General features: G+C 53.7%; 10 protein-coding genes across 10 annotated transcripts; 6 read left to right on the forward strand and 4 right to left on the reverse strand.

Annotated features, from left to right (window-relative positions):
• Positions 1-88: 88 nt before the first annotated feature.
• CCOS01_12147 (uncharacterized protein) lies at positions 89-703 on the forward strand (the record flags this gene model as incomplete). The annotated part of the gene is made up of 2 exons (XM_060460296.1): positions 89-144; positions 259-703. The coding sequence occupies 2 exons, from the start codon at positions 89-91 to the stop codon at positions 701-703; spliced, it is 501 nt and encodes a 166-aa protein (XP_060309239.1).
• Positions 704-1,266: 563 nt separating this feature from the next.
• On the forward strand, positions 1,267-5,519 carry CCOS01_12148 (pyruvate carboxylase; the record flags this gene model as incomplete). Its single annotated transcript, XM_060460297.1, has 10 exons — positions 1,267-1,396; positions 1,508-1,528; positions 1,590-1,597; positions 1,752-1,789; positions 1,844-1,875; positions 1,937-2,056; positions 2,115-2,176; positions 2,244-3,987; positions 4,052-5,352; positions 5,412-5,519. 10 exons carry the CDS (start codon positions 1,267-1,269, stop codon positions 5,517-5,519), a joined length of 3,564 nt encoding a protein of 1,187 aa, XP_060309240.1.
• Positions 5,520-7,536: 2,017 nt separating this feature from the next.
• CCOS01_12149 (proteasome A-type and B-type) lies at positions 7,537-8,713 on the reverse strand (the record flags this gene model as incomplete). The annotated part of the gene is made up of 3 exons (XM_060460298.1): positions 7,537-8,190; positions 8,343-8,567; positions 8,711-8,713. The coding sequence occupies 3 exons, from the start codon at positions 8,711-8,713 to the stop codon at positions 7,537-7,539; spliced, it is 882 nt and encodes a 293-aa protein (XP_060309241.1).
• A 2,642-nt stretch (positions 8,714-11,355) lies between these two features.
• Positions 11,356-12,237, forward strand: CCOS01_12150 (uncharacterized protein; the record flags this gene model as incomplete). The annotated part of the gene is made up of 1 exon (XM_060460299.1): positions 11,356-12,237. One exon carries the CDS (start codon positions 11,356-11,358, stop codon positions 12,235-12,237), a length of 882 nt encoding a protein of 293 aa, XP_060309242.1.
• Positions 12,238-13,270: 1,033 nt separating this feature from the next.
• CCOS01_12151 (uncharacterized protein) lies at positions 13,271-15,231 on the reverse strand (the record flags this gene model as incomplete). Its single annotated transcript, XM_060460300.1, has 4 exons — positions 13,271-13,858; positions 13,926-14,846; positions 14,920-15,024; positions 15,088-15,231. The coding sequence occupies 4 exons, from the start codon at positions 15,229-15,231 to the stop codon at positions 13,271-13,273; spliced, it is 1,758 nt and encodes a 585-aa protein (XP_060309243.1).
• Positions 15,232-17,069: 1,838 nt separating this feature from the next.
• Positions 17,070-18,500, reverse strand: CCOS01_12152 (DnaJ domain-containing protein; the record flags this gene model as incomplete). The annotated part of the gene is made up of 3 exons (XM_060460301.1): positions 17,070-17,360; positions 17,439-18,361; positions 18,428-18,500. 3 exons carry the CDS (start codon positions 18,498-18,500, stop codon positions 17,070-17,072), a joined length of 1,287 nt encoding a protein of 428 aa, XP_060309244.1.
• A 1,416-nt stretch (positions 18,501-19,916) lies between these two features.
• On the forward strand, positions 19,917-20,249 carry CCOS01_12153 (uncharacterized protein; the record flags this gene model as incomplete). Its single annotated transcript, XM_060460302.1, has 1 exon — positions 19,917-20,249. The coding sequence occupies one exon, from the start codon at positions 19,917-19,919 to the stop codon at positions 20,247-20,249; it is 333 nt and encodes a 110-aa protein (XP_060309245.1).
• Positions 20,250-20,703: 454 nt separating this feature from the next.
• Positions 20,704-21,195, forward strand: CCOS01_12154 (uncharacterized protein; the record flags this gene model as incomplete). Its single annotated transcript, XM_060460303.1, has 2 exons — positions 20,704-20,913; positions 20,977-21,195. The coding sequence occupies 2 exons, from the start codon at positions 20,704-20,706 to the stop codon at positions 21,193-21,195; spliced, it is 429 nt and encodes a 142-aa protein (XP_060309246.1).
• Positions 21,196-22,187: 992 nt separating this feature from the next.
• Positions 22,188-23,714, forward strand: CCOS01_12155 (uncharacterized protein; the record flags this gene model as incomplete). The annotated part of the gene is made up of 1 exon (XM_060460304.1): positions 22,188-23,714. One exon carries the CDS (start codon positions 22,188-22,190, stop codon positions 23,712-23,714), a length of 1,527 nt encoding a protein of 508 aa, XP_060309247.1.
• Positions 23,715-24,707: 993 nt separating this feature from the next.
• Positions 24,708-25,140, reverse strand: CCOS01_12156 (uncharacterized protein; the record flags this gene model as incomplete). Its single annotated transcript, XM_060460305.1, has 2 exons — positions 24,708-24,836; positions 25,003-25,140. The coding sequence occupies 2 exons, from the start codon at positions 25,138-25,140 to the stop codon at positions 24,708-24,710; spliced, it is 267 nt and encodes an 88-aa protein (XP_060309248.1).
• Positions 25,141-25,472: the final 332 nt, after the last annotated feature.

A 25,472-nucleotide genomic window follows, 5' to 3' on the forward strand; every position in this document is an offset into this window, starting at 1 on the left:
GCCGTTGAGCAAGTCACTCCGGCCATCTGCAACACCAAGATTGGCTTGGTCTGAACTGTGACTGAGGGTGGACGGTGGACATGGGCGGATGGATCTGGCCTGGCCTGGTCTGGTCTATCTCTGTCTGCCATTATTCGGTCTAAGCTGGGGTGTACCTACTAATCACAGATCATGGCCCGTTACGCACTCTGGACGAAAGAATGTTTGCCAGGGGCTGTCTACCATGAGACTGTGACTACTGCTACACCTCAGTCTTACACCAAGTATCTACTTACAGCCGAAGCACAACAGAGTTGTGAAGACGGGGGGAACCAGCCCATCCATTGATACATGTATCGAGCGAGCCCTGACACAGCTACTCACAAGCTCCCAGCTTTCAAATTACAATAAATCCCCTCGTCCCTCAAGCTTCCAGTTCATCCCGTCCTTTCTCACTTCCTCTTCTCGTCCTCCGTGCTTCCACCTCTTTTGCTGGCTCTCTACCATACTTGCTGTAGTTGCTGTCAGCTGCTTTGCTTCGTTGTTTGTGCTCCTCCATAAGATACCACTCAACAACCATCCGTACCTACTCGCATCCACCACCGTCATACCCCCCCACCACCGACACCCACTTTCTGTCCCTCTCGGTCGGACGGGTGTTAATAGAGTAGAGCTGTGCTCGCCTGTCATCGAAGCTCCTCCCTACTCTCTCTCTCCCCGGTAGAGAAGACAAGCAGCAGCTCCCCTCCCAGAGCTACCCCTCGGCTCTTAATCTTCACCTCTCGTGTCGAATCGATACCCCCTCGGCTCAACTTCCGCAGCCCACATACCACCGCAAACCACAAACCAGCAGTCACAGCAGCACAAGCAACAACAACAGTTGCGCGCTTCAAACTTCGGTCTTCGGCTCATCAGTCACCCCTGGCCTTGTACCCGCGCCGCCGCATCCTGCTGCGCCTGATCTGCACCTGAGGAGAAAAAAAAAAGCCAGGCGGCAGAAGTCCAAACCCAGCGGCACGTCCGAACCGGCCCTGGACCCAGACCTAGACCGGCTTAAAGCTTGGGAGACCTGGGAGATAACCCCACCAACCCAAACCAAAGTTACCCAGACCAAACCACCCCGCCAACCGACACCCCGACGCAATTGTCTCGCAACTGAGACCTCAACAGCTTCCCCTGCTCCTCGGTCCATTCAAATACGGGCCGTCGTAGCTTCTGAATCCGTTCGGCCTTCCTCTTCTTCCTTCCTGTCCTCTCTTCACACACACACACACACAACCGCCCAATATGGCTCAAACACAGGTCACCTTCAACGATGTCTTCGAGGACGGCGACGTTGAGGAGGTCCAGAAGGACCCCCAGACCATCCACCACATCCGCGCCAACTCGAGCATCATGCACCTGAAGAAGATCTTGGGTGAGTCGCAGCTCTCTCGAGAGGCCATTGGATTCTCTCCCCCTGGCTTCTCGCGCTATTGGATCTGGATCCAAGAACTATGCTGACCCTTTGTCTTTTACCCCTCTACAGTGGCCAACCGTGGTGAAATTCGTAAGTGCTTCCATCCAGCCAAGCTCCTGACTCACGCAAGCTAACCACCACCACCTTCTAGCCATTCGTGTATGTTGATTCTTGTTCCAGCTCAGGTGATGCTTCAGAAACAGTGATGCTTACGTTGGAATGTGTCTAGATCTTCAGAACAGTATGTTACCCAACTTCTTCCAACTAACACGGCCGTCCTGGCGCTAGAAGACCCAGCGCTGACTCTCTACAGGCCCACGAGCTTTCGCTGCACACCATCGCAGTCTTCAGGTACAGCGCACCACCTGGGCAACCCCCAAGCTCTACATACTAACTCCCTGACAGTTATGAGGACCGTCTCTCCATGCACAGACAGAGTAAGCCCCCATCTAGCCTTTGAACATTTCCCAAAGCACCCTTCTAACCCGCGTTCCACAGAGGCCGATGAGGCATACGTCATTGGCAAGCGCGGCCAGTACACCCCGGTCGGTGCTTATCTCGCTGGAGACGAGATTATCAAGATTGCCGTCGAGCACGGCGCGCAAATGATCCATCCTGGTAAGAAAACGCATCTTGTCTAGATGCTGTGGTCAAGACACTAACACACCGCCAAAAGGTTATGGTTTCCTCTCAGAAAACGCCGAGTTCGCTCGCAACGTCGAGAAGGCCGGTCTGATCGTGAGACATCCCGCTAAAATCTCCCCCTAAAATCTGATAACACTACTGACTCGATGTGCCTTCTTAGTTCGTTGGTCCCTCCGCCGATGTCATTGACTCGCTCGGTGACAAGGTCTCTGCCCGAACCCTCGCTATCGCTGCCGGTGTCCCCGTCGTTCCCGGTACCGAAGGCGCCGTCGCCACCTTTGAGGAGGTCAAGAGCTTCACCGATCAATATGGTTTCCCCATCATCATCAAGGCTGCCTACGGCGGTGGTGGTCGTGGTATGCGTGTCGTCCGCGACCAGGAGACCCTGAAGGAGAACTTTGAGAGAGCCACCTCCGAGGCCAAGTCCGCCTTCGGCAACGGCACAGTCTTCGTCGAGCGATTCTTGGACAAGCCCAAGCACATTGAGGTTCAGCTTCTCGGTGACAACCACGGCAACATTGTCCACCTGTACGAGCGTGACTGCTCCGTCCAGCGTCGTCACCAGAAGGTCGTCGAGATCGCCCCCGCCAAGGATCTTCCCTCTGACGTCCGCGATGCCATTCTCAACGACGCCGTCAAGCTGGCCAAGTCGGTCAACTACCGCAACGCCGGTACCGCTGAGTTCTTGGTCGACCAGCAGAACAGATACTACTTTATCGAGATCAACCCCCGTATCCAGGTCGAGCACACCATCACGGAAGAGATCACGGGTATCGATATCGTGGCCGCTCAGATCCAGATCGCTGCCGGTGCCACCCTGCAGCAGCTTGGTCTGACCCAGGACCGCATCTCCACCAGAGGTTTCGCCATTCAGTGCAGAATCACTACTGAAGACCCCGCCAAGGGCTTCCAGCCTGACACCGGAAAGATTGAGGTCTACCGCTCCGCTGGTGGCAACGGTGTCCGTCTCGACGGTGGTAACGGTTTCGCCGGTGCTGTCATTACCCCTTACTACGATTCCATGTTGGTCAAGTGCACCTGCCACGGTTCCACCTACGAGATTGCTAGGAGAAAGGTCCTCCGTGCCCTTGTCGAATTCCGTATTCGCGGCGTCAAGACCAACATTCCTTTCCTCGCTTCCCTCCTTACTCACCCCACCTTCATTGACGGCAACTGCTGGACCACCTTCATCGACGACACTCCTCAGTTGTTCGACCTCATTGGCAGCCAGAACCGTGCTCAGAAGCTTCTCGCCTACCTCGGTGATGTCGCCGTCAACGGTAGCAGCATCAAGGGCCAAATTGGCGAGCCCAAGTTCAAGGGTGACATCATCCTTCCCGAGCTCCTCAACGACGACGGTTCCAAGGTCGATGTTTCTGCCACCTGCAAGAAGGGCTGGAGAGAAATCATCACCGAGCAGGGTCCCAAGGCCTTCGCCAAGGCTGTCCGCGACTACAAGGGCACTTTGCTCATGGACACCACATGGCGTGATGCCCATCAGTCTCTGCTGGCCACCCGTGTCCGTACTGTCGACTTGCTCAACATTGCCAAGGAGACTAGCCACGGCCTGAGCAACCTGTTTGCTCTGGAATGCTGGGGAGGTGCGACCTTTGATGTTGCCTACCGCTTCCTCTACGAGGATCCCTGGGACCGTCTTCGCCGCATGAGGAAGGCAGTTCCTAACATCCCCTTCCAGATGCTGCTCCGTGGCGCTAACGGTGTTGCCTATTCGTCGCTTCCCGATAACGCTATCGACCACTTCGTCGACCAGGCCAAGAAGAACGGTGTCGATATTTTCCGTGTCTTCGACGCCCTGAACGATATCGACCAGCTTGAGGTCGGCATCAAGGCCGTTCACAAGGCCGGTGGTGTCGTTGAGGGGACAATTTGTTACTCAGGGGATAGTAAAGTTTCCCTTTCTTAAACTGTCATCGTAATTTATTTCCTTTTTGCTAACCAACGTCACAGTGTTGAACCCCAAGAAGAAGTACAACCTCGAGTACTACCTCAGCCTTGCTGAGAAGCTCGTTGCTCTCGACATCCACATCCTTGGTATCAAGGACATGGCTGGTGTCTTGAAGCCGTACGCTGCGACCAAGCTGATCGGGGCTCTCCGTGCCAAGTACCCCGACCTCCCCATCCACGTCCACACCCACGACTCCGCCGGTACCGGTGTTGCGTCCATGGTCGCCTGCGCCAAGGCTGGCGCCGATGCCGTCGACGCTGCCACCGACAGTTTGTCCGGCATGACCTCTCAGCCGAGTATCAACGCCATCATTGCCTCTCTCGAGGGTAGCGAGCACGACACCGGCCTGAACCCGGGTCACGTCCGTGCTTTGGACTTCTACTGGTCCCAGCTCCGTCTCCTTTACTCTCCCTTCGAGGCTCACCTCAGTGGCCCCGACCCCGAGGTGTATGAGCACGAGATTCCCGGTGGTCAGCTCACCAACATGATGTTCCAGGCCTCCCAGCTTGGCCTCGGTACCCAGTGGGCCGAGACCAAGAAGGCCTACGAGCACGCCAACGACCTTCTTGGTGACATCGTCAAGGTCACTCCTACCTCCAAGGTTGTCGGTGACCTTGCTCAGTTCATGGTCTCCAACAAGCTGTCTGCCGAGGACGTCAAGGCTCGCGCGGGTGAGCTTGACTTTCCCGGCTCGGTTCTCGAGTTCCTTGAGGGCCTGATGGGTCAACCGTACGGCGGATTCCCCGAGCCGCTGCGCTCTGACGCCCTCCGTGGCCGCAGAAAGCTGGACAAGCGCCCCGGTCTCTCCCTTGAGCCTATCGACTTCGCCAGGGTCAAGCGCGATCTCCATAAGAAGTTTGGCGGCCCCATTACGGAGTGCGACATTGCCGCGTACGTCATGTACCCCAAGGTCTTTGAGGACTACAAGAAGTTCATCCAGAAGTACGGCGATCTCTCCGTCCTGCCGACAAAGTACTTCCTGTCTCGTCCCGAGATTGGCGAGGAGTTCCACGTCGAGCTTGAGAAGGGCAAGGTTCTTATCCTCAAGCTCTTGGCCATTGGTCCTCTCAGCGAGAACACTGGCCAGCGCGAGGTGTTCTACGAGATGAACGGTGAGGTCAGACAGGTTACTGTCGACGACAACAAGGCTTCCGTCGAGAACGTCAGCCGTCCCAAGGCCGATGCCTCCGACTCTAGCCAAGTCGGCGCTCCCATGGCCGGTGTGCTCGTTGAGCTCCGTGTCAAGGAGGGCTCTGATGTCAAGAAGGGCGACCCCATTGCTGTTCTCAGCGCCATGAAGATGGTAAGTTTTGCTTCGTATTTAGCTACCATCTTAATTTGTTTACTAACATTCAATCCTAGGAAATGGTTATCTCCGCCCCGCACAACGGCAAGGTGTCGACCCTCCAGGTCAAGGAGGGCGACTCAGTCGACGGCTCCGACTTGGTGTGCAGAATTGTCAAGGCTTAAACGGGATAAGGGGACCCTGGCTGGGGGTTACGGCAGAGCGGCAACTTTCTTTGAATTCTTTACTTACGATTCCAAATATTTAGCGAGAAAACCAAAGAGGCATGGAATTCGACATGAGAAAAATGTCTGGGGCGCGATGAACGGTTTATATTGGTAGTTTGAATTGAAGTACATTTCAGAACCAGTGTTGTCTCTGTGCTCAGTGTCATCTCTGTGCCTGGTGCTTTCGTCGTCTGTGGCAGCATCGCGGCCCCTCGTCTCCCTGACACTATCCCAAACGGAATACCACATGGATTCGTAGCCTTCTTCTTGTTGATGAGCGTCCTAGCTAGCACCGTCCTCTATAGCATAGATAAAAGTAGCAATGTCCGGTAACTTTAAGTGTTCGACGAGAGTAAGTCAACAGTCTCAATCAACAACCATTCGTCAATTCTTTATACCTAGCAAGGTTGCCCAAGGCAAATGGCGGCCGTGTCGCAGGTTGTTCTGGTAATTACAATTGTTCGCTCGACGTAGCTCCTCCTGTTCCTCGGATTGCTCGTCGTCCAAACTATTCTCCGAGTCGGCAAGAGCCAGACCATTGAGATCTATACGAGGAGTAGACCGAGAGTGTCGTCTAGTGTTGATGATGAGTGCAATTTTAGTAGTGGAAACAAGGTCGATCGGATAGACAGTCTTCTCATAATGTTTCGACTCCTTGTCTCGCCTCCATCACCAGCATCGTTTACATACTAGCAAGCCGCATATTGACGACCTCTCTCGTCAACGATAGAAGTCCTTGATGAGCTATTTTACCAAAGTAGCTCTTTATTTCTTTATAGGAGGGAAGCACCTGGGTGGATTATCTCTTGATATCAACTCAAGTGAATATAAAGGTAATAATATGCCTTTCCTCCCTCCCTCCTTCATCTTCGTCGCTTCCTAGGATCGTGATGATAGGGGCGGAATGAAAATGGCTTGAGACCATTTTTCGAGTCAGGCAACTTCATGTCTTTTCTCGTCGACTTTTTTCTAGCATTAGAGATAAACATAAAGCGTTGTCTCTATCTCATAATCAGGGCAGCGAATCTCATCGCCCCAAGATCAGGCATGTACGGGTTCTCCCATCCCAGCCCGCCGCGTCTGCGTGTGCCCACCAGAATACAACGCAGACGAAGAATAAGGATCCAGAACCGGGAGCAAGGGTGAACAACTCACCTCAAGCTGGTAAGGCATATATACGATCCGCAACATCCACCAAAGAGTATCAAAAGACACCGCATTCTCGCCGTGAGGGGCAGCCACTCTCCTCCGCCAAGTCCTCCGCCAGAGACGGCACCCGCAACAGAAGTGCGAGCCACACTGCCGAGGGCAAAGGAAAGGCAAGCGAAAACTGCCCGGGATGGGAAAATCTCTCTCAGCTGCTTCGCGTTGATCCGAGATCTCTACATTGCATGCCCCCCCCCCCCCTCTCCCCTGAGCGACTTCCTCCTCTTCTCCTGGAGACTTTACACGCCTCGAACTAAGAGAAAAGGAAAAAAGACGCCCAGACCGCCTATACTCCTCTTGCAGCCAGTATAGAGATGGAGCACGTTTCTGTGCCTCTGCCTGTGGCTCGATATGGGTGAGACGGCCGTGTCCGGAATTGCTCATCTCTTTGGTCGTAAAGCACCAGAAACCTATGACGTGGGACAGAGGTACTGGAAATTGCTGGTGCAGGTAGCTGAAAGAAACGGCCATCGCCTGACCCAGCACCTCGTCTTGGACCTCGCCAGCAACAATCACGCTTCACACAAGTCCTTGCAATCCTAAGTCTTGCCCAAACCAGGTCTCATTAGTCTATGATCCAGCCGCCATAGCCCTCATCATGGTGTTTTTACAAGTACACAAAGGTCATCTGGAACGCCATTCCCCCAACGGCGGCAGCTTCCCCTATGTTGTGTTTGACAGATTTCTTTTTTTTGATTTCGTCTCATTCTGTCGTAAGGCCACCGCTCTACTCATCGCCAGGACCCAATCACGCCTCGCTGTCGGTATCCTACTCCTCCATCTTGTCGTCCTCCTTCTTGTCCTCGTCATCGTCGTCATCGCCCTCGAGTGACTTCTTGGCAAACCGCTCCGCCTCCTCGCGCAGCTCCTTGGGCACCTCTTCGTGGCGGCCCTTGGTGGGGCCGTCAATATCACTGATCCAGCTCATCTCGAGCTCAAACTCCTTGTCCTTGTTGTCGTCGTGGGCGACGTAGATGATGCGGGCAGCCTCCTTAACGGCGTCCTCCAACGTCAGTCCGCCATCAGCGAGGTCGAGCTTCTCGAGCTCTGCCTTGGCGGCTTGACGGCCCTTGCCAGTAGCAGCACCGTAGTAGCCCCAGTAGAGACCGGAAGGCTCGATCATGTAGAGGAAGGGACCACCGTGCTTCTTGGTGGTGTCCTTGCCGCCAGCACCGACCTTGGGGCCAGAACCAACTTCGCCGTCAACGGGGGTCTCGGTAGAGGGGTCGAAACCACCGACAATGGCGGTAATGCCGAATGGACGGACTGAGGAGTAGAGGGTGTAAGCTTGGAGGTAGCCGCCCATGCGGGCTGCGAGGTCGGCGGTGGAGATGGGAGTCTTGAAGGTGTCGCGCCAGCCGCGGGCTTCTTCACGGGCGCGGTCGACGAAGTGGCGGCCATCGGGGATCATGCCTGAGTAGACCTTTTGATTTGTCAGTCTGGCCAACAGAGCAGAGAGATATGCAGATAGGCAGGTCGTGAGGGTTAGGTAAAGCTACTCTCGGAAGCTACAATGCATATCGAGGCAGGGGAGGGAGGGGTAAATTGACTGCGGGAGGGGAACGGATGACTTACAACACCGAGATGTCTGTCAATGGTAGCAATACGCTTGTTGGCATTGGGCTTCCATAACTTGGAGGCAATGATCTTTTCGACGGCGAGGACGACACCACCCTTGCACCGGATACCGATGGATGTGCCACCGTTCTCAACGGCCTTGACGGCATACTCGACTTGAAAGTTGCGACCGTCGGGGGAGAAGATGGAGTTGCTCAGGTCATAACCTGTGCCTATCGACGTCTGAATAAGGCGGGAGAGGCATCATATTAGTTATGTGCTATAGACATAGAGCCAAGGTTGGGTTGGTCGGTTCTCGTAGCTCGTGCCAACCCCCGGTCGCTGGAGGTGGTGATTCCCCGGGAACCTAGCAAGGGAAAGCTTACCATTGTGAATTAGAAGAGCTTGGGGTATTCGGGGAAAGCTTCGGATGGGGAGTGTTGAGGACTTGAGGGTTCGTTGGGCGTCGAAAGAAGTCGTGATGGAGTGGGTGTCGTAGGCACGTTGTCTAGTCGTGGGAGAGAGCTCGTGGTGGTGGATGACGATGGCGGGACGTGGTTTGGAATTGGGGAATCTGGAGCCTTGAGATCAGAGCTTCAGGCAACCTGAGCTGCGTGTTGCTGCGCGAGGTTGACGGGCGAGGCTAGACGCAAGGGTGCCTCAGGTTCGGAAGGGAAGCTGGGGGAAGGTGGATCCACCCAGGCCGGGAAGGAAGGAAGGCACCAGCCACTTGAAAGATGTGGCTGGAGACGAAGTGGTGTGGCTAGTGGAATGACCGGTTTCCCGTCATCGTGAACACCAACGCTGACAGGGGAATTAAAATAACCCCACCATCCCGCACTTGACCCTGCAGTGGTGTGCAGCTGCCAGGTGCTGTACGAATAGAGGGGTTATCGGGATGAGAGAGACATTGCAAAATCACATGGAGGAACAACAAGTTGTTGCACCAGCTGGGTATGTGTGCCTTGAGATTAATTGACTTTTGGAGAGCTGCTTGACTTTCACGTTTTCTCTGTGTACAGGATCTGTATCGGGTCGTCTTCGTCTTGTTTGAGGGATCTGTCAGAGACGATGAAAATCGTGGAAGCGTTTGGCATGACTCCCATATTGTCTTGGACCGATAGTACGGTGACTTAGGGGAGTCCAGGCCCGGATGGATCCGGCGAAACGAGTGTTGGGACGGGGTTTCGAGGAGGAGCGGTGAAGACTGGACTGGGATCCCGAGACTTTGTTAGAGAAACTCGAGTATAGACGGGAAAGTGTTGAGGACTTTCTGGCATGCAACAAACGCGCCAGTCAGTGTAGGAAAATAGCAAGGGCATTGAGTATTTGCACTGAGTTGAAGGATCATCGTCACCACATCCTGCCGAAGACTGGAAGTAATACCAAGTGGTGGGAAAGGTATTACAGAGTGCGCATATGATGGCGGGTGGGCTCGAGTGTGTCACGGGAGACTGATTTGATACCTCCGTAGTCTTCCAGAAGCTGTGTGGACTGATCGTGTCACGGAACCATTGGGTGAGGAGTGCGGATCTTGGAGAGAATATGTTTCAAATTGGACGCTTGCTGCCGGACTCTCTGTCAGGGCATGTGTGCATGGCCATTACCTTACACCAAGGATCAAATGTCACTGGAGGTGTACCCGTACCTAGGTATCGAAATCACGTACGACTTGACTGATCATCGGCCATTCTCACAATATTGAACATGAATCACAAACGAACCATGCTCTTGAGAAGCACAGATAGTTCAGGTAGCCATTCATTCCTGCCTGACCGAGGGAGTATTTGGGCCGGGTCGGCTAGCGTTGGTTGGTGCGAATGTTGGTTGGTGATGAAAGTGGTGATGTGTGGATGCAGACGCTGCACCGGAGACGGGATCCCATGGGATGGGACGAAAAAAAAAGAGACAAGAGACGGGCCCGGCTTCAGTGAGAAAGTGCGCTGAGAGACTGAAGCGTCAGGTCACATTACCCTTCCCATCAACGCATCGTTGGGCTCGCTGCGTCATGACCCTGCCCGCTACCGCTAAAATTGACCCCTCCTTCCTAGCTAAGGCAATTTCCCCCTGCCAGGCTTCCCCCTCCCCCCTCGTGCGTCGTGCCTGCCGCCCTCCACTTCTATCCCCCCTCCTTCCAGGTTCCCTCTACCCGCCCAGAAAACGGCCGTGGCTCCTTCTGCTATATAAAATTCCAATCTTCACTTTTCACCCTGGACTTTCTCGACTCTTTTCCCTTTGCAAAATATCATCACGACTGGCTGTCCGCATTACCTGGCACGAACTTCATTGACTATCGATTTGCTACACCCAACCGAGTGTCGCCGCCGTCGCCCCTGCGAGATTCGACAACAGCGACAACGAAGAACCCTCACCCCACCACTAACCCGCTCCCACTGCATCCGCTGACCTTGCTGCACCACTTCACATCCACCCAGTCTCCAACCCCGGCACCACTACTGCTGTCTTCCTGCCCAAGGAATCACCGTACCGAACCCGATTCACGAAACAACTCGACCGCTGTCTTCCTGTGACTCTTCGTTGTCGCTTTTCCTCTTTTCTCGAGTTTCTTTTGCTCTTATTTCTGCTTTCAACAACAATCCCAAGAAGAAGAAGAAACACTCGAGAGTACCTACATAGAGTAGCCAATATAAAGAAACACTTCTCTTCTGCTACCACTCACTGTCCGAACCCCCGAAACCGATTACCAAGCCAAGAAAGAAACTAAGCATCAAGAAGACAGCACATTTCTGTCTTCTTTGCTCCCACCCCCGACAAGATTTACTTCTACAGCAAGCAGCTTTACGACGAAGGGCCTTTTCGGGCTTTTCAATCACCAGATTCCCATCAATCAAAAAGGTAAGTTTTTCCCCCTCCTCTCACAAACTCCCATCGCCATCGGGCCCTTCATCATCATCCACGCCCGGAGCCCCGCCGGGCTTTGTTCGGAGATGGCCCCTCCACGGCGGCGCCGGAAGTAACACGGAACATGAACCGATAACAGTGAACCACTACTAACATTCTATGCAGCACGATGGTTTCCTTCACCCCCACCATGCAGGTCCAAGATGACCTCGCAACTCTCTTCTCCCGCAACTTAACTTTCAACCCTGAAGTTCAGCCCAAGGTAGAGGAGGAAGTCAAGCAGTCCCCGGAACCCACCCTCACCAGTCCCGCACCAACGCCGGCGCCCATCATCTACTCCATCACTCAGCACTACACCCACTCCGCCCATGTTGTCCGTCAGCAAGCTCAAGAAGCCCCCATTCAGCGCCCCTCCTCTGAGCCTCCCCAGACCGAGCAGTTAACTCCCGAGGCCGTCCTCAGCCAGCACGGCGTCGACCCTTCAGTCCTCTCTGCTTCTCAGATTCAACTTTTCCGCTGTTCCGAAGAACCCCACCAGCTGCGACTTCTTGAGATTTGGCGCGCCGCACCCCCTACCTCGAGCACAGAGAACCCGTCGCTGGCATGGACAAGCACAACACTTGAGCAAGAGGAGCAGCTGGCGAGACTCCGATATGAGCGCATGGAAGCAGACAAGCAGCAACAGGAGCAGCAGCAGAACGCCGTCATGAGCCTCGACGGTACCCAAGTCCAGTCAGATGACAGCCGCTGGCTGGCAAGCTCCATCACCTCGCAAGTCGAGCCGTATATGATGTCTGGCTACGAGGAGCTTATGCGTCGTGAGTACGAGCGCGAGCAGGAGCTGGCACAGGCCTTTCCCCCTAGCAACTATTCCCACTACGGCTCTGCAGTCGGCACCAGCGGCTATAAGCCCGCCACCGACCCCGTCTACAAGGGCTTCGGCGATGACTGGGCTCAGGAGCAGAGCCTCCAGATGCAGATGCAGATGGAGAACCAATATGGTGCGTTCCAGCACTACGGAAGCGGTAACATCGAGGCCATGGACATGTAATGCGGCGAGGAAAGAGAGCCATGGCACATCACCACTTTTTCAGCATAGCAGCAGACACTTGCCTTGATACCTACACTGCATGGGAAGACAACGTCGGATAATCAGGAGGGCAATCATTGGATTGCCTCTCGTCGGCAGACGTGTTTCTTCCATAGTTTTCTTTTGTCTTTTGATTTTCTTTTTTGTCAAGAAAGTTATGAATAAGCAATTGGGCGTATACCAATAGGCAGGCATGAGGAACGAACAGGACTACCAAAACAATAAAACATTCTATTCAAATTCAACCTGAGCTGACGATGGTGATTTGGTGAAAGGAGCTCGTTTGCTTCCATTCCGATGACGATACACCGCGGTCTCTCGGTATGTGTATGGGGTTGCGACGGTCGGGGGAAGTGTAGAAAGGGGACATGTTCATTAAGCCAGGCAACAGAGAAGGGACCTTGAGGTAAGAAGTAGAACGTATGATTGGGTCTCTTGCCAAGGCCTCAAGCTGGTGTGTTCGATCACGCATCATCTTGCTCGTCGAGTCTAAACTCTCGCCATACAACATACAGCCCGGCCAAGCATTTAATTTCACTATGGATTCCCGCTGAGAACCTGTCGTTTATTTAGGTGTAAGTACCCGGGTACATTAGTGGTAACGTCCTCGTACAGGTATTCCAAATTCTTTCAAGTAATTTAAATCAAATTATTGAGATACCTTGGCAGGTAAGTCAGTTCTATATATCATACATCATGTGCCGTACTATTCTCTGGCCTTTTGCATAGTGCCGTCTTTTGCTCCTTCCTCGAAGTAGTTTGCCTCTCATGAACAAGACTCCTAGCTTGGTGTTTCCCCCCCGTCTACACGAGTCACTATGCTCTCGTCCATTTCCCCCTGTTTCCGAAATTTCAATGGTGGTGGTGGTATCCTGTACGCCGGGTATATGCAGTTGTTCTTCGTCGTCGATAATTAGGTAATGTTAAGTTTTTTTGTCTAGTGGTGATGAGAATGTGGTAAAGTAGGCAGGTAACCCCTTCAGGTAGGTCTTGTCTACCGCTTCTTGCTAGGATGGCCCGGATGTTCCGCCATCCTAGACGAAAGCCACTGCGCCGAGTCCATGCCCCCGGGGACGTTGACCTGCCATGTACTTGGAGGCGGGCTAGGCATGGGGAAGTCGCCAGGCGAGGGCGGCGCTAGGAACTGCGAGCCGCGCGTGTAGTGGCTGCTGGCTCGCGTCGTCCGGCTGTAGCGGTTGTCGAACCTGCTGCTGTGGCGCGGGTTCGTCGTGTTCGTGTATGTTTCCACGGTCATCCTGCTGTCTCGGTAGTGGTGGCCTGGACTATTGAGGGTGCTTAGTCTGCTCGCCCGGTTGCTGTTGTTGTGGTTATCGTGAACGTTGCTGACGCTGCTCAGCCTGCTTAGTCTGCTCGCTCGGTTGCTCGTGGGGTTTGCGCCGTCGTAGTTGTTGACGCCGAGTGTGAGGGCTGAGTGAGTCGAGTCGCGGTTCTCTCGGTTGAAGGAGCCGAAGCCCATCGATATGGCGGACATGCGTGGTGAACACCAATTCACGGTCGGCGCGGGTGATCTCACTTTCGGTGTCAGGTGAAGGCCGTCTTCGAGCTCAAACGAATTATCATCCTGTTGCGCAATTATTAGTCTGGGTTTGGTTTGATGAAGGGGTAGTGGCAGGAGAAAAGTGTCTTACTTCGCGGGGTGATGGACAGAGCCATTGCCCACCATCACCGTCGTCGCGGGGGACCACCAGGGACTCCACATCTTCGTCTCGCCTCTCTCTCTCATATGCGAGATTGAAGTCCTTACTCAAGCCGCTCCGTCTCGTCGGTGCCGATGAGCTGTAGCCATCTTGGGATCGAGCGATGCGGGGCACTTCCGCCTCAAACTCGGCCCGGATATCAGCCTCGATCTCTTCCAGGGGTGCGTCGTCTGGCACAGGGTGTCGTGGGTGACGAGGGTCTGAGCCGTCGCTGCGGACATAACTCGGCTGCCCCTTGAACCGTTCTCGCCATGCTATTGCGCGAGGCGCCTGAGACCGCATGCCCGCGCGGTACCATACGAGTTGCCACAGAGGGCGAAGGGTGGCGAGCGACGCGGCAGTGATGCCGATGCCGGGCTCGACGGTGCTCCACAGAGCTACATCGGTAGTCGCCCATAGGAAGTCGTCGCCGTCGAGGAGGGTTGGTATGTACACGGATCTTGCCACGGTTGCGGCAGACCCGATGGCAGCAAATGAGAGGATGCCAAACGCAAGGAGCCGGGTGCGCTTGGGGAGGGAAAGCGACCAGACGATGAACAAGGGGAGAATACCAAAGGCCCAGTCGGCAAGGCAGTTGATAATCGAGGCCGTGAAGGTCATGATGACAACCACACGATTGCTGAAGCACTTTCCTTCTGTGCGTGGCGATTCCTCCCAAAATGTCTGGATTGGCCGACATTGGAACATGACCATGAAGAAGTATGTCGAGCCGAAAAGCACCGTGCCGATCATGAGAATGCGAAGGATCCAGATGTGGCTTCGGCGGATGGACACGCGGATGAGAAAGTAGCCGACAGATATCTTGAGAAGGCAGGTTGATATAATGTAAAGCAGTTCGCAGATGTACCAGTACTAGAGAGGGTGTTAGTCGCGATTCTACTGGTAGCACTCATTTGCACTCAAAGAGCCTCCGAGAAGAGCATACCATGAGAGCGTCCCGATTGTGTTCCCGGGTGAGATCGGTTCTATGTCGGCCTGTTCCATATCGAACTCCTTGAATCTGAGTGATGAGGTAGATGGTGAAGATGAGCTGCCAAGAGAGTCAGCGAGTGTGTACTTCTTACTTGTTGTGTGATGTCTCGTAGGGAAGTACCATGAGGGCGATCATCATCTTGTCATCGGTGCCGAGCGATCGTGTAATCCATCCACGGCAGTATATGCGCAGGCCGACGGCGATCCAACATAATATGAAGAAGAGGACCGCCACGGCCAGCACTTGCCCGCTGCGATCCTCCATGATGGGATCGAAGCATCCACGGGTATTCCCTTGGTAGGCAGTATTCTTTCTTTTCTCCTTCACGTGAGCGTCATGACGAGGGTGACATTCGACCGTCGGTTTACAGCTTGGTAGAATGGGATGTGCAGAGTGTGATCCGAGTCGACGGGACAAGACCGGGCAAGACGATATAGAGAGCGGACGACGGGAAGAGAGATGGACCCGTCAGGGTCAAGGGAGGGGCTACCCGATATACATATCAGGAACGTCTCAACCGAAGTGGCAGATAGGTTTAGGGGTAGCTTCATATCTCGATGTACGAGCCAGTCTTAAGAATAGCTTAGTGTCCCGGGTGTGGAGAGCCGGGCGACCTGAACACACGAGTCTAGACGAAGGTAGCGGGCGGGACCATCGTCACTAAACGCTCGTCCAAAGAGGTCCGAATACAATCTCCGACGCCCTCGAGGATCTTGGGAACGCGGCTCATGTGTTGGGGAGTGATCCATGTGTGTGTATGTGTATTTGAGGAGACGAGATCAATGGTGGGACGAAGCTGGCGAAGGTTCCTGGACTGCTCCGTTAGCTATGAGCCTCTGAGGGGTGGGAGGCAACCTTGGGTTCTACCTAAGAGGTCGACAGGGAACGGCCTTGAAGCCAACTTGAAGTCAGCGACATATTCGCCAGTCAGAAGCGTAGGAAAAACGCAAGTAGCGTCTTGATTGAGATAGGGTTTCCATCTAGCGGTTCAAATGGCGTCTCTGGCGAACAGACGCTAAAGCGTGGTAAGAAGAGGTGAGGGCAAGGAATCATCAGGTCAATGGGGCTGCGAAGCTGGAACCGGCTCGGAAACGGGCGACCATGCGGCTCGAGCGTTGGGTTGCGTGGTTGCTGTGCGGCGCGCTCGAGCCCTGGTCGTCGCCGTAGATCATAGAAGAGCGGGGTGGGCGCTTGGCTTGCGGGTTTAGTTTCTTTTGGGTATAAGCTAGGCACAAGTGGTCTGTTTTTGGCATAGGATCTCCTATGTTTCAGGCCGACAGTTGAGAGGCTGGATTGTGGTGGTTGTGGTGGATGGAAACATTTGGTTGTGAGGTACGGATATAGACGCAAAAGATAGGAGAGGTGGACTGATGATTTTGGATCTTGAACAAGGTCGAGTCAAGACTACCGCTGTGCTTTTTACTGACTGGCTGACTGGCTGACTGGCTGTGATGGATACCAAAGAAACATCATCGAGGGTTGTTGTTGGTGTTGGTGTTGGTGTAAGTTGAGTGCTGCAAAAGCCTATCGCCGCTACATGAAGCGGACGAACCACCGAGCGACACTTGATCTTCTGTGCCAACAAATCATCATGCAGCCATGATGCCATAGGAAGGGACGGAACAGAGTTATGAGGTGCAGAGGGGCAGGAAACGGCCTCACGCACTTGCGCAGGGTCGCGACATGTTTGACGGGAAACATTAACCGCATTGGGCCTTTCCTCCGGTGCTCGATGGTGTGAAGAAATGGAATGGAAACAAGTGTGCCCGTATGATGTATCTGTCACGGCCTGTTGTGAAGTACACACACACACATACTCAACAAACCTCATCCCCCAATGCACAATGCACTAGACACGATGCAGCACACTGACACCTTCAACAGATTGTGGCCTTCCTATTGTACTTTACAATTCGTACGAGAATTTGCATTGATGAATAATCTACGTTAACGACGAGACTGGCTGCAGCTTCATGACGCATCATGCACCTCTGGGTCGCTTGTCTGATCCTCAAGACCAATCAAGGTCGCAAAACCCGTCAGAGGGTTCGAAGAGGCCCGCCGTGAAGCTCTATACATCAACCAGATCTTGAACCAATGCCTCAACGCTTCTTGTTCTTGCGCTTGTTGGTCTTGCCTCCAGTCTGCGCACCGGAAGCCTTGGCCTTGCCCAAAGAATCGGTCGATTTCTCCAAGAGCTCAAAGTCATCAGCGGCAGAGTCAGAGCTGGGGGTGTGTTGAATCTCGCCGTCATCAGAGTCCAGGTCCTCGGTGTCGATCTCCAGCTCAGTAGTGTTCTTGCCGAGGGCGCGGCCGACAGTGCGGTTGTAGGCCCAGATGGGGAGGCGGACGAGCGCGGTGTCACGGATGGTGGGTTGAGGCAGTTCGTTGGGCTGCTTTGAGTTAGCATCGTTCGCAGACCTCGTGTCGCGGTAGGTTGACAAGCTTTAGCTTGCATTTTGGGCACTTACGTCAAGGAGGTACTGCTCGGTGTTGCCATCCTCATCCTGCTCCTCAAGGTAGACGTCTCCGAGGGAATCAACCACAAGAATCTTGCCATTCTCGGCGACAACGCGCTTCTTGGAGCCGGTGGGGCCGGTCTGACCGGTCTGCGCAACCGTCTCGCGGGGGGTGGCGGTACCGCTGCCGCTGGTGCTGCGAGCGGCGGGAGCGGGCTTGCGGGATCGGCCTCCGCGCTCCTTAGCGGCCTCTCTGCGAGCCATTTGTTCCTGCATACGTCTTTCCTTGCGGTTTCTGGGCAGCTGGGGGCCCTCCTCATCGTCGGCGGCGGGGGCAGCAGGAGCAGGGGCGGGGGTGTCGTCGATGCCAGGAATACTCAGGTTGTCTCCCCAAGCAGCATTGCGTGCGAACTTGATGTAGCGCTCGACAAAGTCCTTCTGGCGCTTCCAGGACATGTACAGAGCGATGTAGTGGAAGGCACCTCCAGCCACAAGGAAGACACCGAAGAGCACAGTGCCCAGACCAGGGCGGTACCGATTGTAATAGTAATTGGTGCCCTTCCAGGCCGGGAAGCCATTCTTCAGGAAATGGTCGTAGCGGTCGCGATCGGGACCACTGATGATGTTGCGCACGAGACCGAGGCGGGCCTGGCGCTCAGAGGCAATCTTGACAGCGGCCTTGATCTCCTTCTGAGTAGGAGCCTTGGAGACATTGACGCCGGGAGTCTTCTTCTCCTTCTTCTTAGCCTTGGTGCGCTCGGCGATGAGCTGCTGGCGAACTTTATCAGGGTGGAGAGTGCGGGAGATCTTGCGGTAGGCCTTGGTGATCTCGTCGATAGAAGCGCTGTTCTTGACGCCGAGGAGGTCGTAGAAGGTCTGTTCGGGGTTGGCCTCGTGGGCCTTGATCTCATCGCGGATACGGAAAATCTCACGATCTATTGTTTTTCACACGTTAGCCAACGGTGCGCAACGGAGACAAGACAGGATGGCGATGCTCGTACCCTCCTTGCTCCAGGCCGCAGCCAGGGGCGAGACGACCAAAAGGCCAACGGACAGGATGCTGCTGAACTTCATCTTGTCGTTGCCGAGTCCAGTCGAGTTCTGATGGAATGGGAAGGCGGCGCGCAATGGCCGGAAGGTAAAGGAGTATCGGGATCGAGAAAGCGCAGCTGTGGCTAGATGCCAGGTGTTGTTAGCTTCGTCTCAACGTGGGGAACAACTGATGGCATGGAGCGAGCTGCCAGCTAAGCAACAACAACCACGTACCTCGTGGTTTTCCTTCCCTAGTATCCTCCTGACTCGTCGTCTCGAATTGACAGTATCCCGTCCGGTAGGAATCTGTCGAGTCTCTGCAGAGGAGAAGAGGAATTTTTTCTCCCACAAGATTGCGAATGGGAAATGTGGTCTCTCTGGGGGAGATTCTGGATGAGGTGGAATTTCCCGTGGACAAGGTATCTTTTTTTTTTCTGGCCTCTGCTTCGGCCGGGGGTGGGAAGCAGCAGCAAAGCAAAGGCAAAAGGGTCGCAGGCGTCAGGGGATCCCGCCCTCCTGGTGCATCTGCAAAGAGGGCCCTGACTGAAAGGAGAAGGTTCCGACCTCTGCGGGCAGGGATTCTGTCGCCTTCACGAATCGCACCAATCCTCGTTAGGCCTAGACTGATCCAGATCTCGCTCCCTTAATTGTGTGGGTTTGATGTCTTATGTAAGGCGGATGCTGAGTACCTCAGCTGAGGTAAGCTTTCCACATCGTCGAGGTCTGTCGTTTGACGGCTTCTGTCCATCTCCAGCGCATCTTCACGATGGTTGGCCAGTCGATCAGACACTGCTCGCGGATTGTCGTTAACTTTCTTGGTGGTACTGATGGATGTTTTGCACGACTGCTTAGCATGCGAGCTGTGGTACAAAGTCAGCAAATGTACGATGAGGTCAAGGGAGCACAAAAAGCCTTGGACTGTGTTTCCTACCCAGAATGGGGCAAGATACAGTCCTCAAAGGAGGTTTTGATGAGAAAGTGCACTTTCTCTTGTAATCATTCGACCCGAGGTGTGTTGGGGAGTACCCAGTAGCTGGCTAAGGTAGGTAGCAACGGGATTGAAAGGCAGGAAAAGATAGAGGCCGGGTGAGGTGAAGGTGACGGTGAAGGTGAAGGTGAAGGTGAAGGTGAAGGTGAAGGTGAAGGTGAAGGTGAAGGTGAAGGTGAAGGTGAAGGTGAAGGTGAAGGTGAAGGCGAAGGACGGGAGGAAGGAGTCGAGATTCCAAGTGGATACCTTACCTTCCTCTCCTTTTCTCTCTGCTTCTTTCTCTCCCTTTCCTCTTTATTTGCTGGTCCCTTTTGAGCCGAGGTATCGCCCTTCCTCAGATTCCATGACCATTCGGCGGTAACTTGCCCAGAAAATTTGACTTGGAGCCAAACATACTCGATTTTCCCCATTGTGCCTGTCTGACAACAAGTGCGCCCAAATATCCTATCAAAAGTATCCTACCAAACGACATGAATACATTTAAAAGCGAGGCCCAATGGAGCGACCTACCCCAGGAGATCAGAGGCAAGATTCTCGAATACGTCCCTGGAAGGTTTGCAGGCATTTGTAGGGACTGGCAAAACGCCATCGAGCCAAGAAACTTTCGGGTCCTCCAAGTCGGTTCGGATGATCAGTCGCTGGAAAACCTGGCCAAGATATTACACAACAAGTACTGGCGACAAAGCTATGTTAAACACATCTGGTTCAAAATCGAGTTGACCATTGCATCAAGAATCGTTCGAGACGTCAGACTCATGAAGAGATCGCAGCGAACCGCGGATGCTTCGCCATCAACATCTTGATCCTTTTCTGTATTCTCGAAGCCTAGAAGGATGTCGATTCAGTTGGCGAACCAACATACCCAAGTATCAACTTGGAGATCAGTGCCTCTTCGCCAAACGATGTCGGCAATTCGTGCGGAGTAGAAGGGCTCTTGGAATACTGGCAGCAACAGCAGCGATACGTGTTTGCCCCTATTGGCCCTGGAGATTTCAGTCTTCCCTACGTCAACTGCGTCACTGGGTTTACCATTCTGCGTAGAAACATGCGCAGAATACAATCAACCCCCTTTGCAGCAACTCTGTCAGGGCATCTACCGGGATTGCGCACAATTCACTTCCAACCATGGAGGCATCTTAATACACGGGAACAAAACTCTTCAGACAATGATATAGTAGTGAAAGCCAGCCCGTCTTCTACCCCATCTCTTCGCATTCTATGGAAGATTCTCTAATTTCTAATATAGAATTGACGACCATGCTGGCAATCTGGTCATATCGAGAGAAACCACTGTTATCAAAAATCCACATCTTCGAGCACGGCGATCTACAAATGCTCTACAATTGGCGCCTATCAGTCCGGCTAGGCTTGGTCGGAACTCTGTTCATTCGCAGTCTCGATCTAGAGGAGCTTGTCATCTGCAACATCGTTGATGCCATACACTTCTTTGCCGCCTGCACGAGCAGAGTATGCGTACCTATATCGCCTCTGCCATGGCAGCGACTGCGTGCTCTGACGATGATATCCCAGGATATTTCCTCCCGCAAGAAGCCCGAGCTCTTCAACACTCTTCTTTCCCAAGATGGCAGGGTCGCGAAGAAGATACCGGCACTCCGTGTAATGAAACTATACGGTGCATGGCGAGAATCAGCTGGGGCTTTCCGATATCTTGTCACTGGAAATTCTGCCGAGGTTACTTGGGTCAGCACGTGGGAGTTCAAGCTAGGAGACGAACCCAAGTATCCTTAGTGGGACGTCGCGCAGCTTCGAGAGGATAGGCTGGTGCTCCAGTTCGCACCCGAAAGGCACCTGCGTACTTATGACGGCCCATCTCACTTTGTACACCAGTGGTCGGTGACTCGGGGCCTGGCTCTTCATTCCTCTTAATCCGCAGCACTTGGACACCATGACCTCCCGGATCCTCTTCGTCCTATTTCGGGATTTCGAGACGTTTCCTGAAATTCTAAATAAAGTAAAGAGCGAACGACATGAAGTCGCCAGAGGGGTGGTTTTCAATACTCTGTCGGAGCAATTGAGGACAATGGGCTCAAGGAGTACAATGGAAAAATGCAAGGGCTTCATCCAGTGGCGTCTTTCCTGCGAATCCATGTGACAAGGGAAAATGGCCTTTGACGAACTCTGACAATTGATACACATTCGAGGCTTTGTTTGCCTTCGTCGTCAACAAGCGGCCCTTGTCCCATTCGGCTGGGGGCACAGCGAGAGCAGCTGCTTCGAGCAGAAGCGTTTCTTTCAACCCTCGTTTAGTTGCCAACTTTAGTTGGAGTATTGGAAGAGTGTTGAGCGGATGAATAACAATAAATGAAACCTTCCCTGTTAGCTTTGCGACGGGTCAAATAGACACTATCAACCCCAAGCGCATAGAAAAGTCATCGATTCGACAACAACGTCACCTGCCTCTGAGCAGGTTTGAATAGCATCGAAGAGACACCGTATCCAATATGTGTATCATCTTATGGCGCAGGTATTATTGCACGAAACCACCTGGATATACGCTACATGATGGCGAAAAACAAACACACCCTTTGCCGGATAGAAGAATCGATGGCCATCATCTGGTGAAAGAAGAAGATAACGTCTTCAGAGAGAACACTCAACATGATTTTCAAGAAGTACCGCACAGAAAGCATATCCATTGGGTCTACAACTTGATCCGATGCGCTCATCTGCACGCAACGGATTGCATAAACGGGCTCTGTCGAGGAGTCTTGGTTCAGATAATGGACGGAGAATGCTACTTCTGTACCGGCGACGTCGATGCGTACTACGACAGCCCCGACGAAGTAATGCAATCAATCCCCAGAACCATTAGGCTCCCGGGCCCAGGGGTCTATTTGGAGGCCATCCCGACTCACAAATTCATAATCTACCGCGAGAATTACCTCCGCCAGCTACTCAGACTGTCCTTGACGATGCTATCGAAACCTTTCCCCGTGGAAGCCGAGAGCCGCGAGTGGGAAATGGAGATCTCGTCCGCTTGGCCAGAGATCTGGTGCAAGCTGTTGCGGACACACATTGGGAATAACGTATTCCACTGCGACTGCAAGCCCATGGACGAGGTGTGGCGCGTAAACCCTGCGTTTGCCATAAGGAAGAACGAAGCAGCTCATATCCTCGAGGATATGGCGTACAGAACCGATGAAGCTGGAACTCTCGAGGTCTTTGCCGAGGAGATTCGGGGACAAGCTTTCGATGAGGATGAGGAAGTGTGGGAACTTACCACTGGGCCGACCGAGAGGGCGATCAACCTGGAGAATTTGCACAACGATAAGCGCGACTTTCCCGGTCACCAGATGGCGTTCGTGGCGTTGAGCAGAGACACCTACGAACGCCGCCTACACAAGCTCCTGGAGAGAGCGAAGCGAGCCCGCAACGCCATCTCAGAGAGGGGCTCGGACGAGTCCCAGAAACACCCATCGAGCGCGTACTGGCACTCCCACAGGATGCCCTGGCTGGGCAAAGAAGACTGGAGCCGCGCCGTGTGGCGGCGCTACCACTTCCTCGCCTGGCTGTACAACTTCCTCGCCCTAGACGCCGGCCTAGACGAGCAGATCATGATGTATATTGGCGGCGCCCTGCTCGCCGTGCTCAATCCGTGGCCGAATCCGCACTACGAGGACCACGCCTCGCACCCGGCGTACCTGACCCTTGACCCCGATCTCCCCGGCGCCGACCTCATCCAGGAGTGCGTCTACTGGGTCGAGCACCACTGGCCCATCCTTCCGTCCAGCACCCGACCGACCGACAGGCTCGGCATGATGCTTGACACGGGCCTCCATCACTTTGAGACAATCAACCGCAACACGGCAATTGCGCTCGCGGACATGAGGTCGCGGAACCGGTCGGCGGACGCCAGGACGATGATGTACGCCGTGCTGCCCGCGGCGGCCGTCGCCGACGGCTCGCCAAACTGCAATATCTGCATGTCCGAGTGGGACGAGTACCCGAATCACGAGCCCGTGATGCTGCCCTGCTGCTCGCAGTACGTGGGGCGCAAGTGCCTCAAGAGCTGGCTGGCGCTGCGGGACCTCCGCGGGGCACGCGACGGGCGTGACGAGACGGAGGAGACGTGGGCGGCGGAGTTTCGCTGTCCCTTGTGTAGATCGAAGATTGGGGCGCATTTCTCGCCGAATATCAGACAGGGCGGGCCGGCGGATACGACAGATTTTAGTTTCTATGCCTGTTTGCGGGCGTATCCGAATGCTGATGGGTACTGGGATAATCGACCGGCCCAGTGGGGTGCTTGATTAGAACGGCGGCTTGGGTACTTGGTTTGGGATCGTGGAAATTGCTGAGGCTTGTGAATGCTGTTGGACAGTTGGACGGGTATGCGAGGAGATCAAAGTGAAGAGAGAGAGTTGCCTTGGGACTTGAGGTGAGTTAGTGCTGAGGGCGGTTGTAGATGTAAAGGACGAGACTGTGATCTACTTTGGTAAGCGAATTCATGTTGATTGACCATGGAGGCATGGCTTTCCTAAGTGTTTCACGTTAAGTTGCAAGATGTGTGACAAACTCAAGTGTTAGTGGATGGAGATGTGTTCGTGTTTCTTCCAAGAAGAACGGTCTAGCCACACCGCGGGATGGTGAACCCGAGATCGACCTGGAAGCACCACGTGGGAGCAGGACAAATTTTGGCGAGATTCTCAGCCTTATGTTCACTCAGTATGGATAGATAGCATTCTTTTCTTTTCCTCTGGGTGTACTGTGCTGCCAAAGATCTTGGCATCGAGCAGTTGACCGTGTTAGTAATCGTGAACTATTACCCCTGACATGGACAAATCGGCCCAAGGCTGCACCTGCAACGCCAACGGAACGGCGTCGTAACAGTGCCAAAAGTGTGAATTTATGTCCAAAATCCCTTGTAGCCTAGTTTAGGAAAATTTGTTGCCTGCCTAGGGCACTGGCATACCATCTTCTCGGAGGCAATCAAAGGTGAGAGAGAATGAAACTTTCCTAAACAGACACCACGTCTTTCTCCCGGAACAGATATGGGGAGACACATCATGGTTCACTTTGTTCACTGACTATGTGAAGCTTCATGTACTTTACAACTGTTATGCCATTGATGGTCTCGCTCTAACCGGAGACTCGGCGTGTTGGGAGATTGATTCGACCAAGTTGACGTCTACAGGTAATTGATATGTTCATCCAGTAGTAAGTAAGTCGTGATAATAGTCCACCAGCCTAGCGTTACACCGCAGTCCATCCGTACAAAATCTCAAAATTCTTCCATAATCAATTCACTGCCACTCGCGATCTTCGACTCTGCCTTGGTATTTTGACAATTTCGGCGCCATGCAATCCTTGATGCATGAGTTCCACGTGACAGCGATAATCAGCGCTGGGGTGCAGCGGAAGAAGCATTGTCCCTGTGGTTTTTGTTAGCTAAACAGATCCTCGGAGGGAACATGGAATTAGAGCAGCTTTTCGTACGTCCTGTGGTGGAGTTTGTTAGCTTCTGTGTTCATGCGCAAAACGTGTCTTGTCGAAGTACTTTTGTCGGTACCGGCAAGAGGCTGCAGGTTTTCGACTTACGATTGGAACGGTCATCGCTGAAGAATGGTCATCGGATACGTCCGCCGGGATAGAGACTTTGTCTTTTTGGATGGGGGAAGCTGCGCTGGCTGCGATGAGGAGGCCGAGTATGGCCGTGAAGGGTGTTATAAGATGCATTTTGGTGACTTTGTATAGGTGGTGGTGACTTGAGAAACCTCGGCTTTTGGATGGAACGTGGAGATATAAAGGAGAAAGCCTATAATTTCTATGCGTGAAGGAGACTGCTGACTTTATACTCCCACGGTTCCATCATGGTTGCCAGGACTCGCGGTAAAAATGGGCAAGTCAGGAAGGTCGATTTGCGTCGAAAACTGTATTATTGTACTCGTGGCTCTTAACCGATACATTGGATGGCAACATGATTGGCTTCTCTAAGATGATCTGAGGATATCTGCGGCATGACAGCCACGCCTTCGCGGACGAGAAGGTATAGCGGCTCCGACCTTGAC

This window comes from Colletotrichum costaricense (genome assembly GCF_030867565.1).
Source record: "Colletotrichum costaricense strain IMI 309622 chromosome Unknown Scaffold_14.1, whole genome shotgun sequence".
In the NCBI taxonomy this organism is placed as follows: Eukaryota; Fungi; Ascomycota; class Sordariomycetes; order Glomerellales; family Glomerellaceae; genus Colletotrichum; species Colletotrichum costaricense.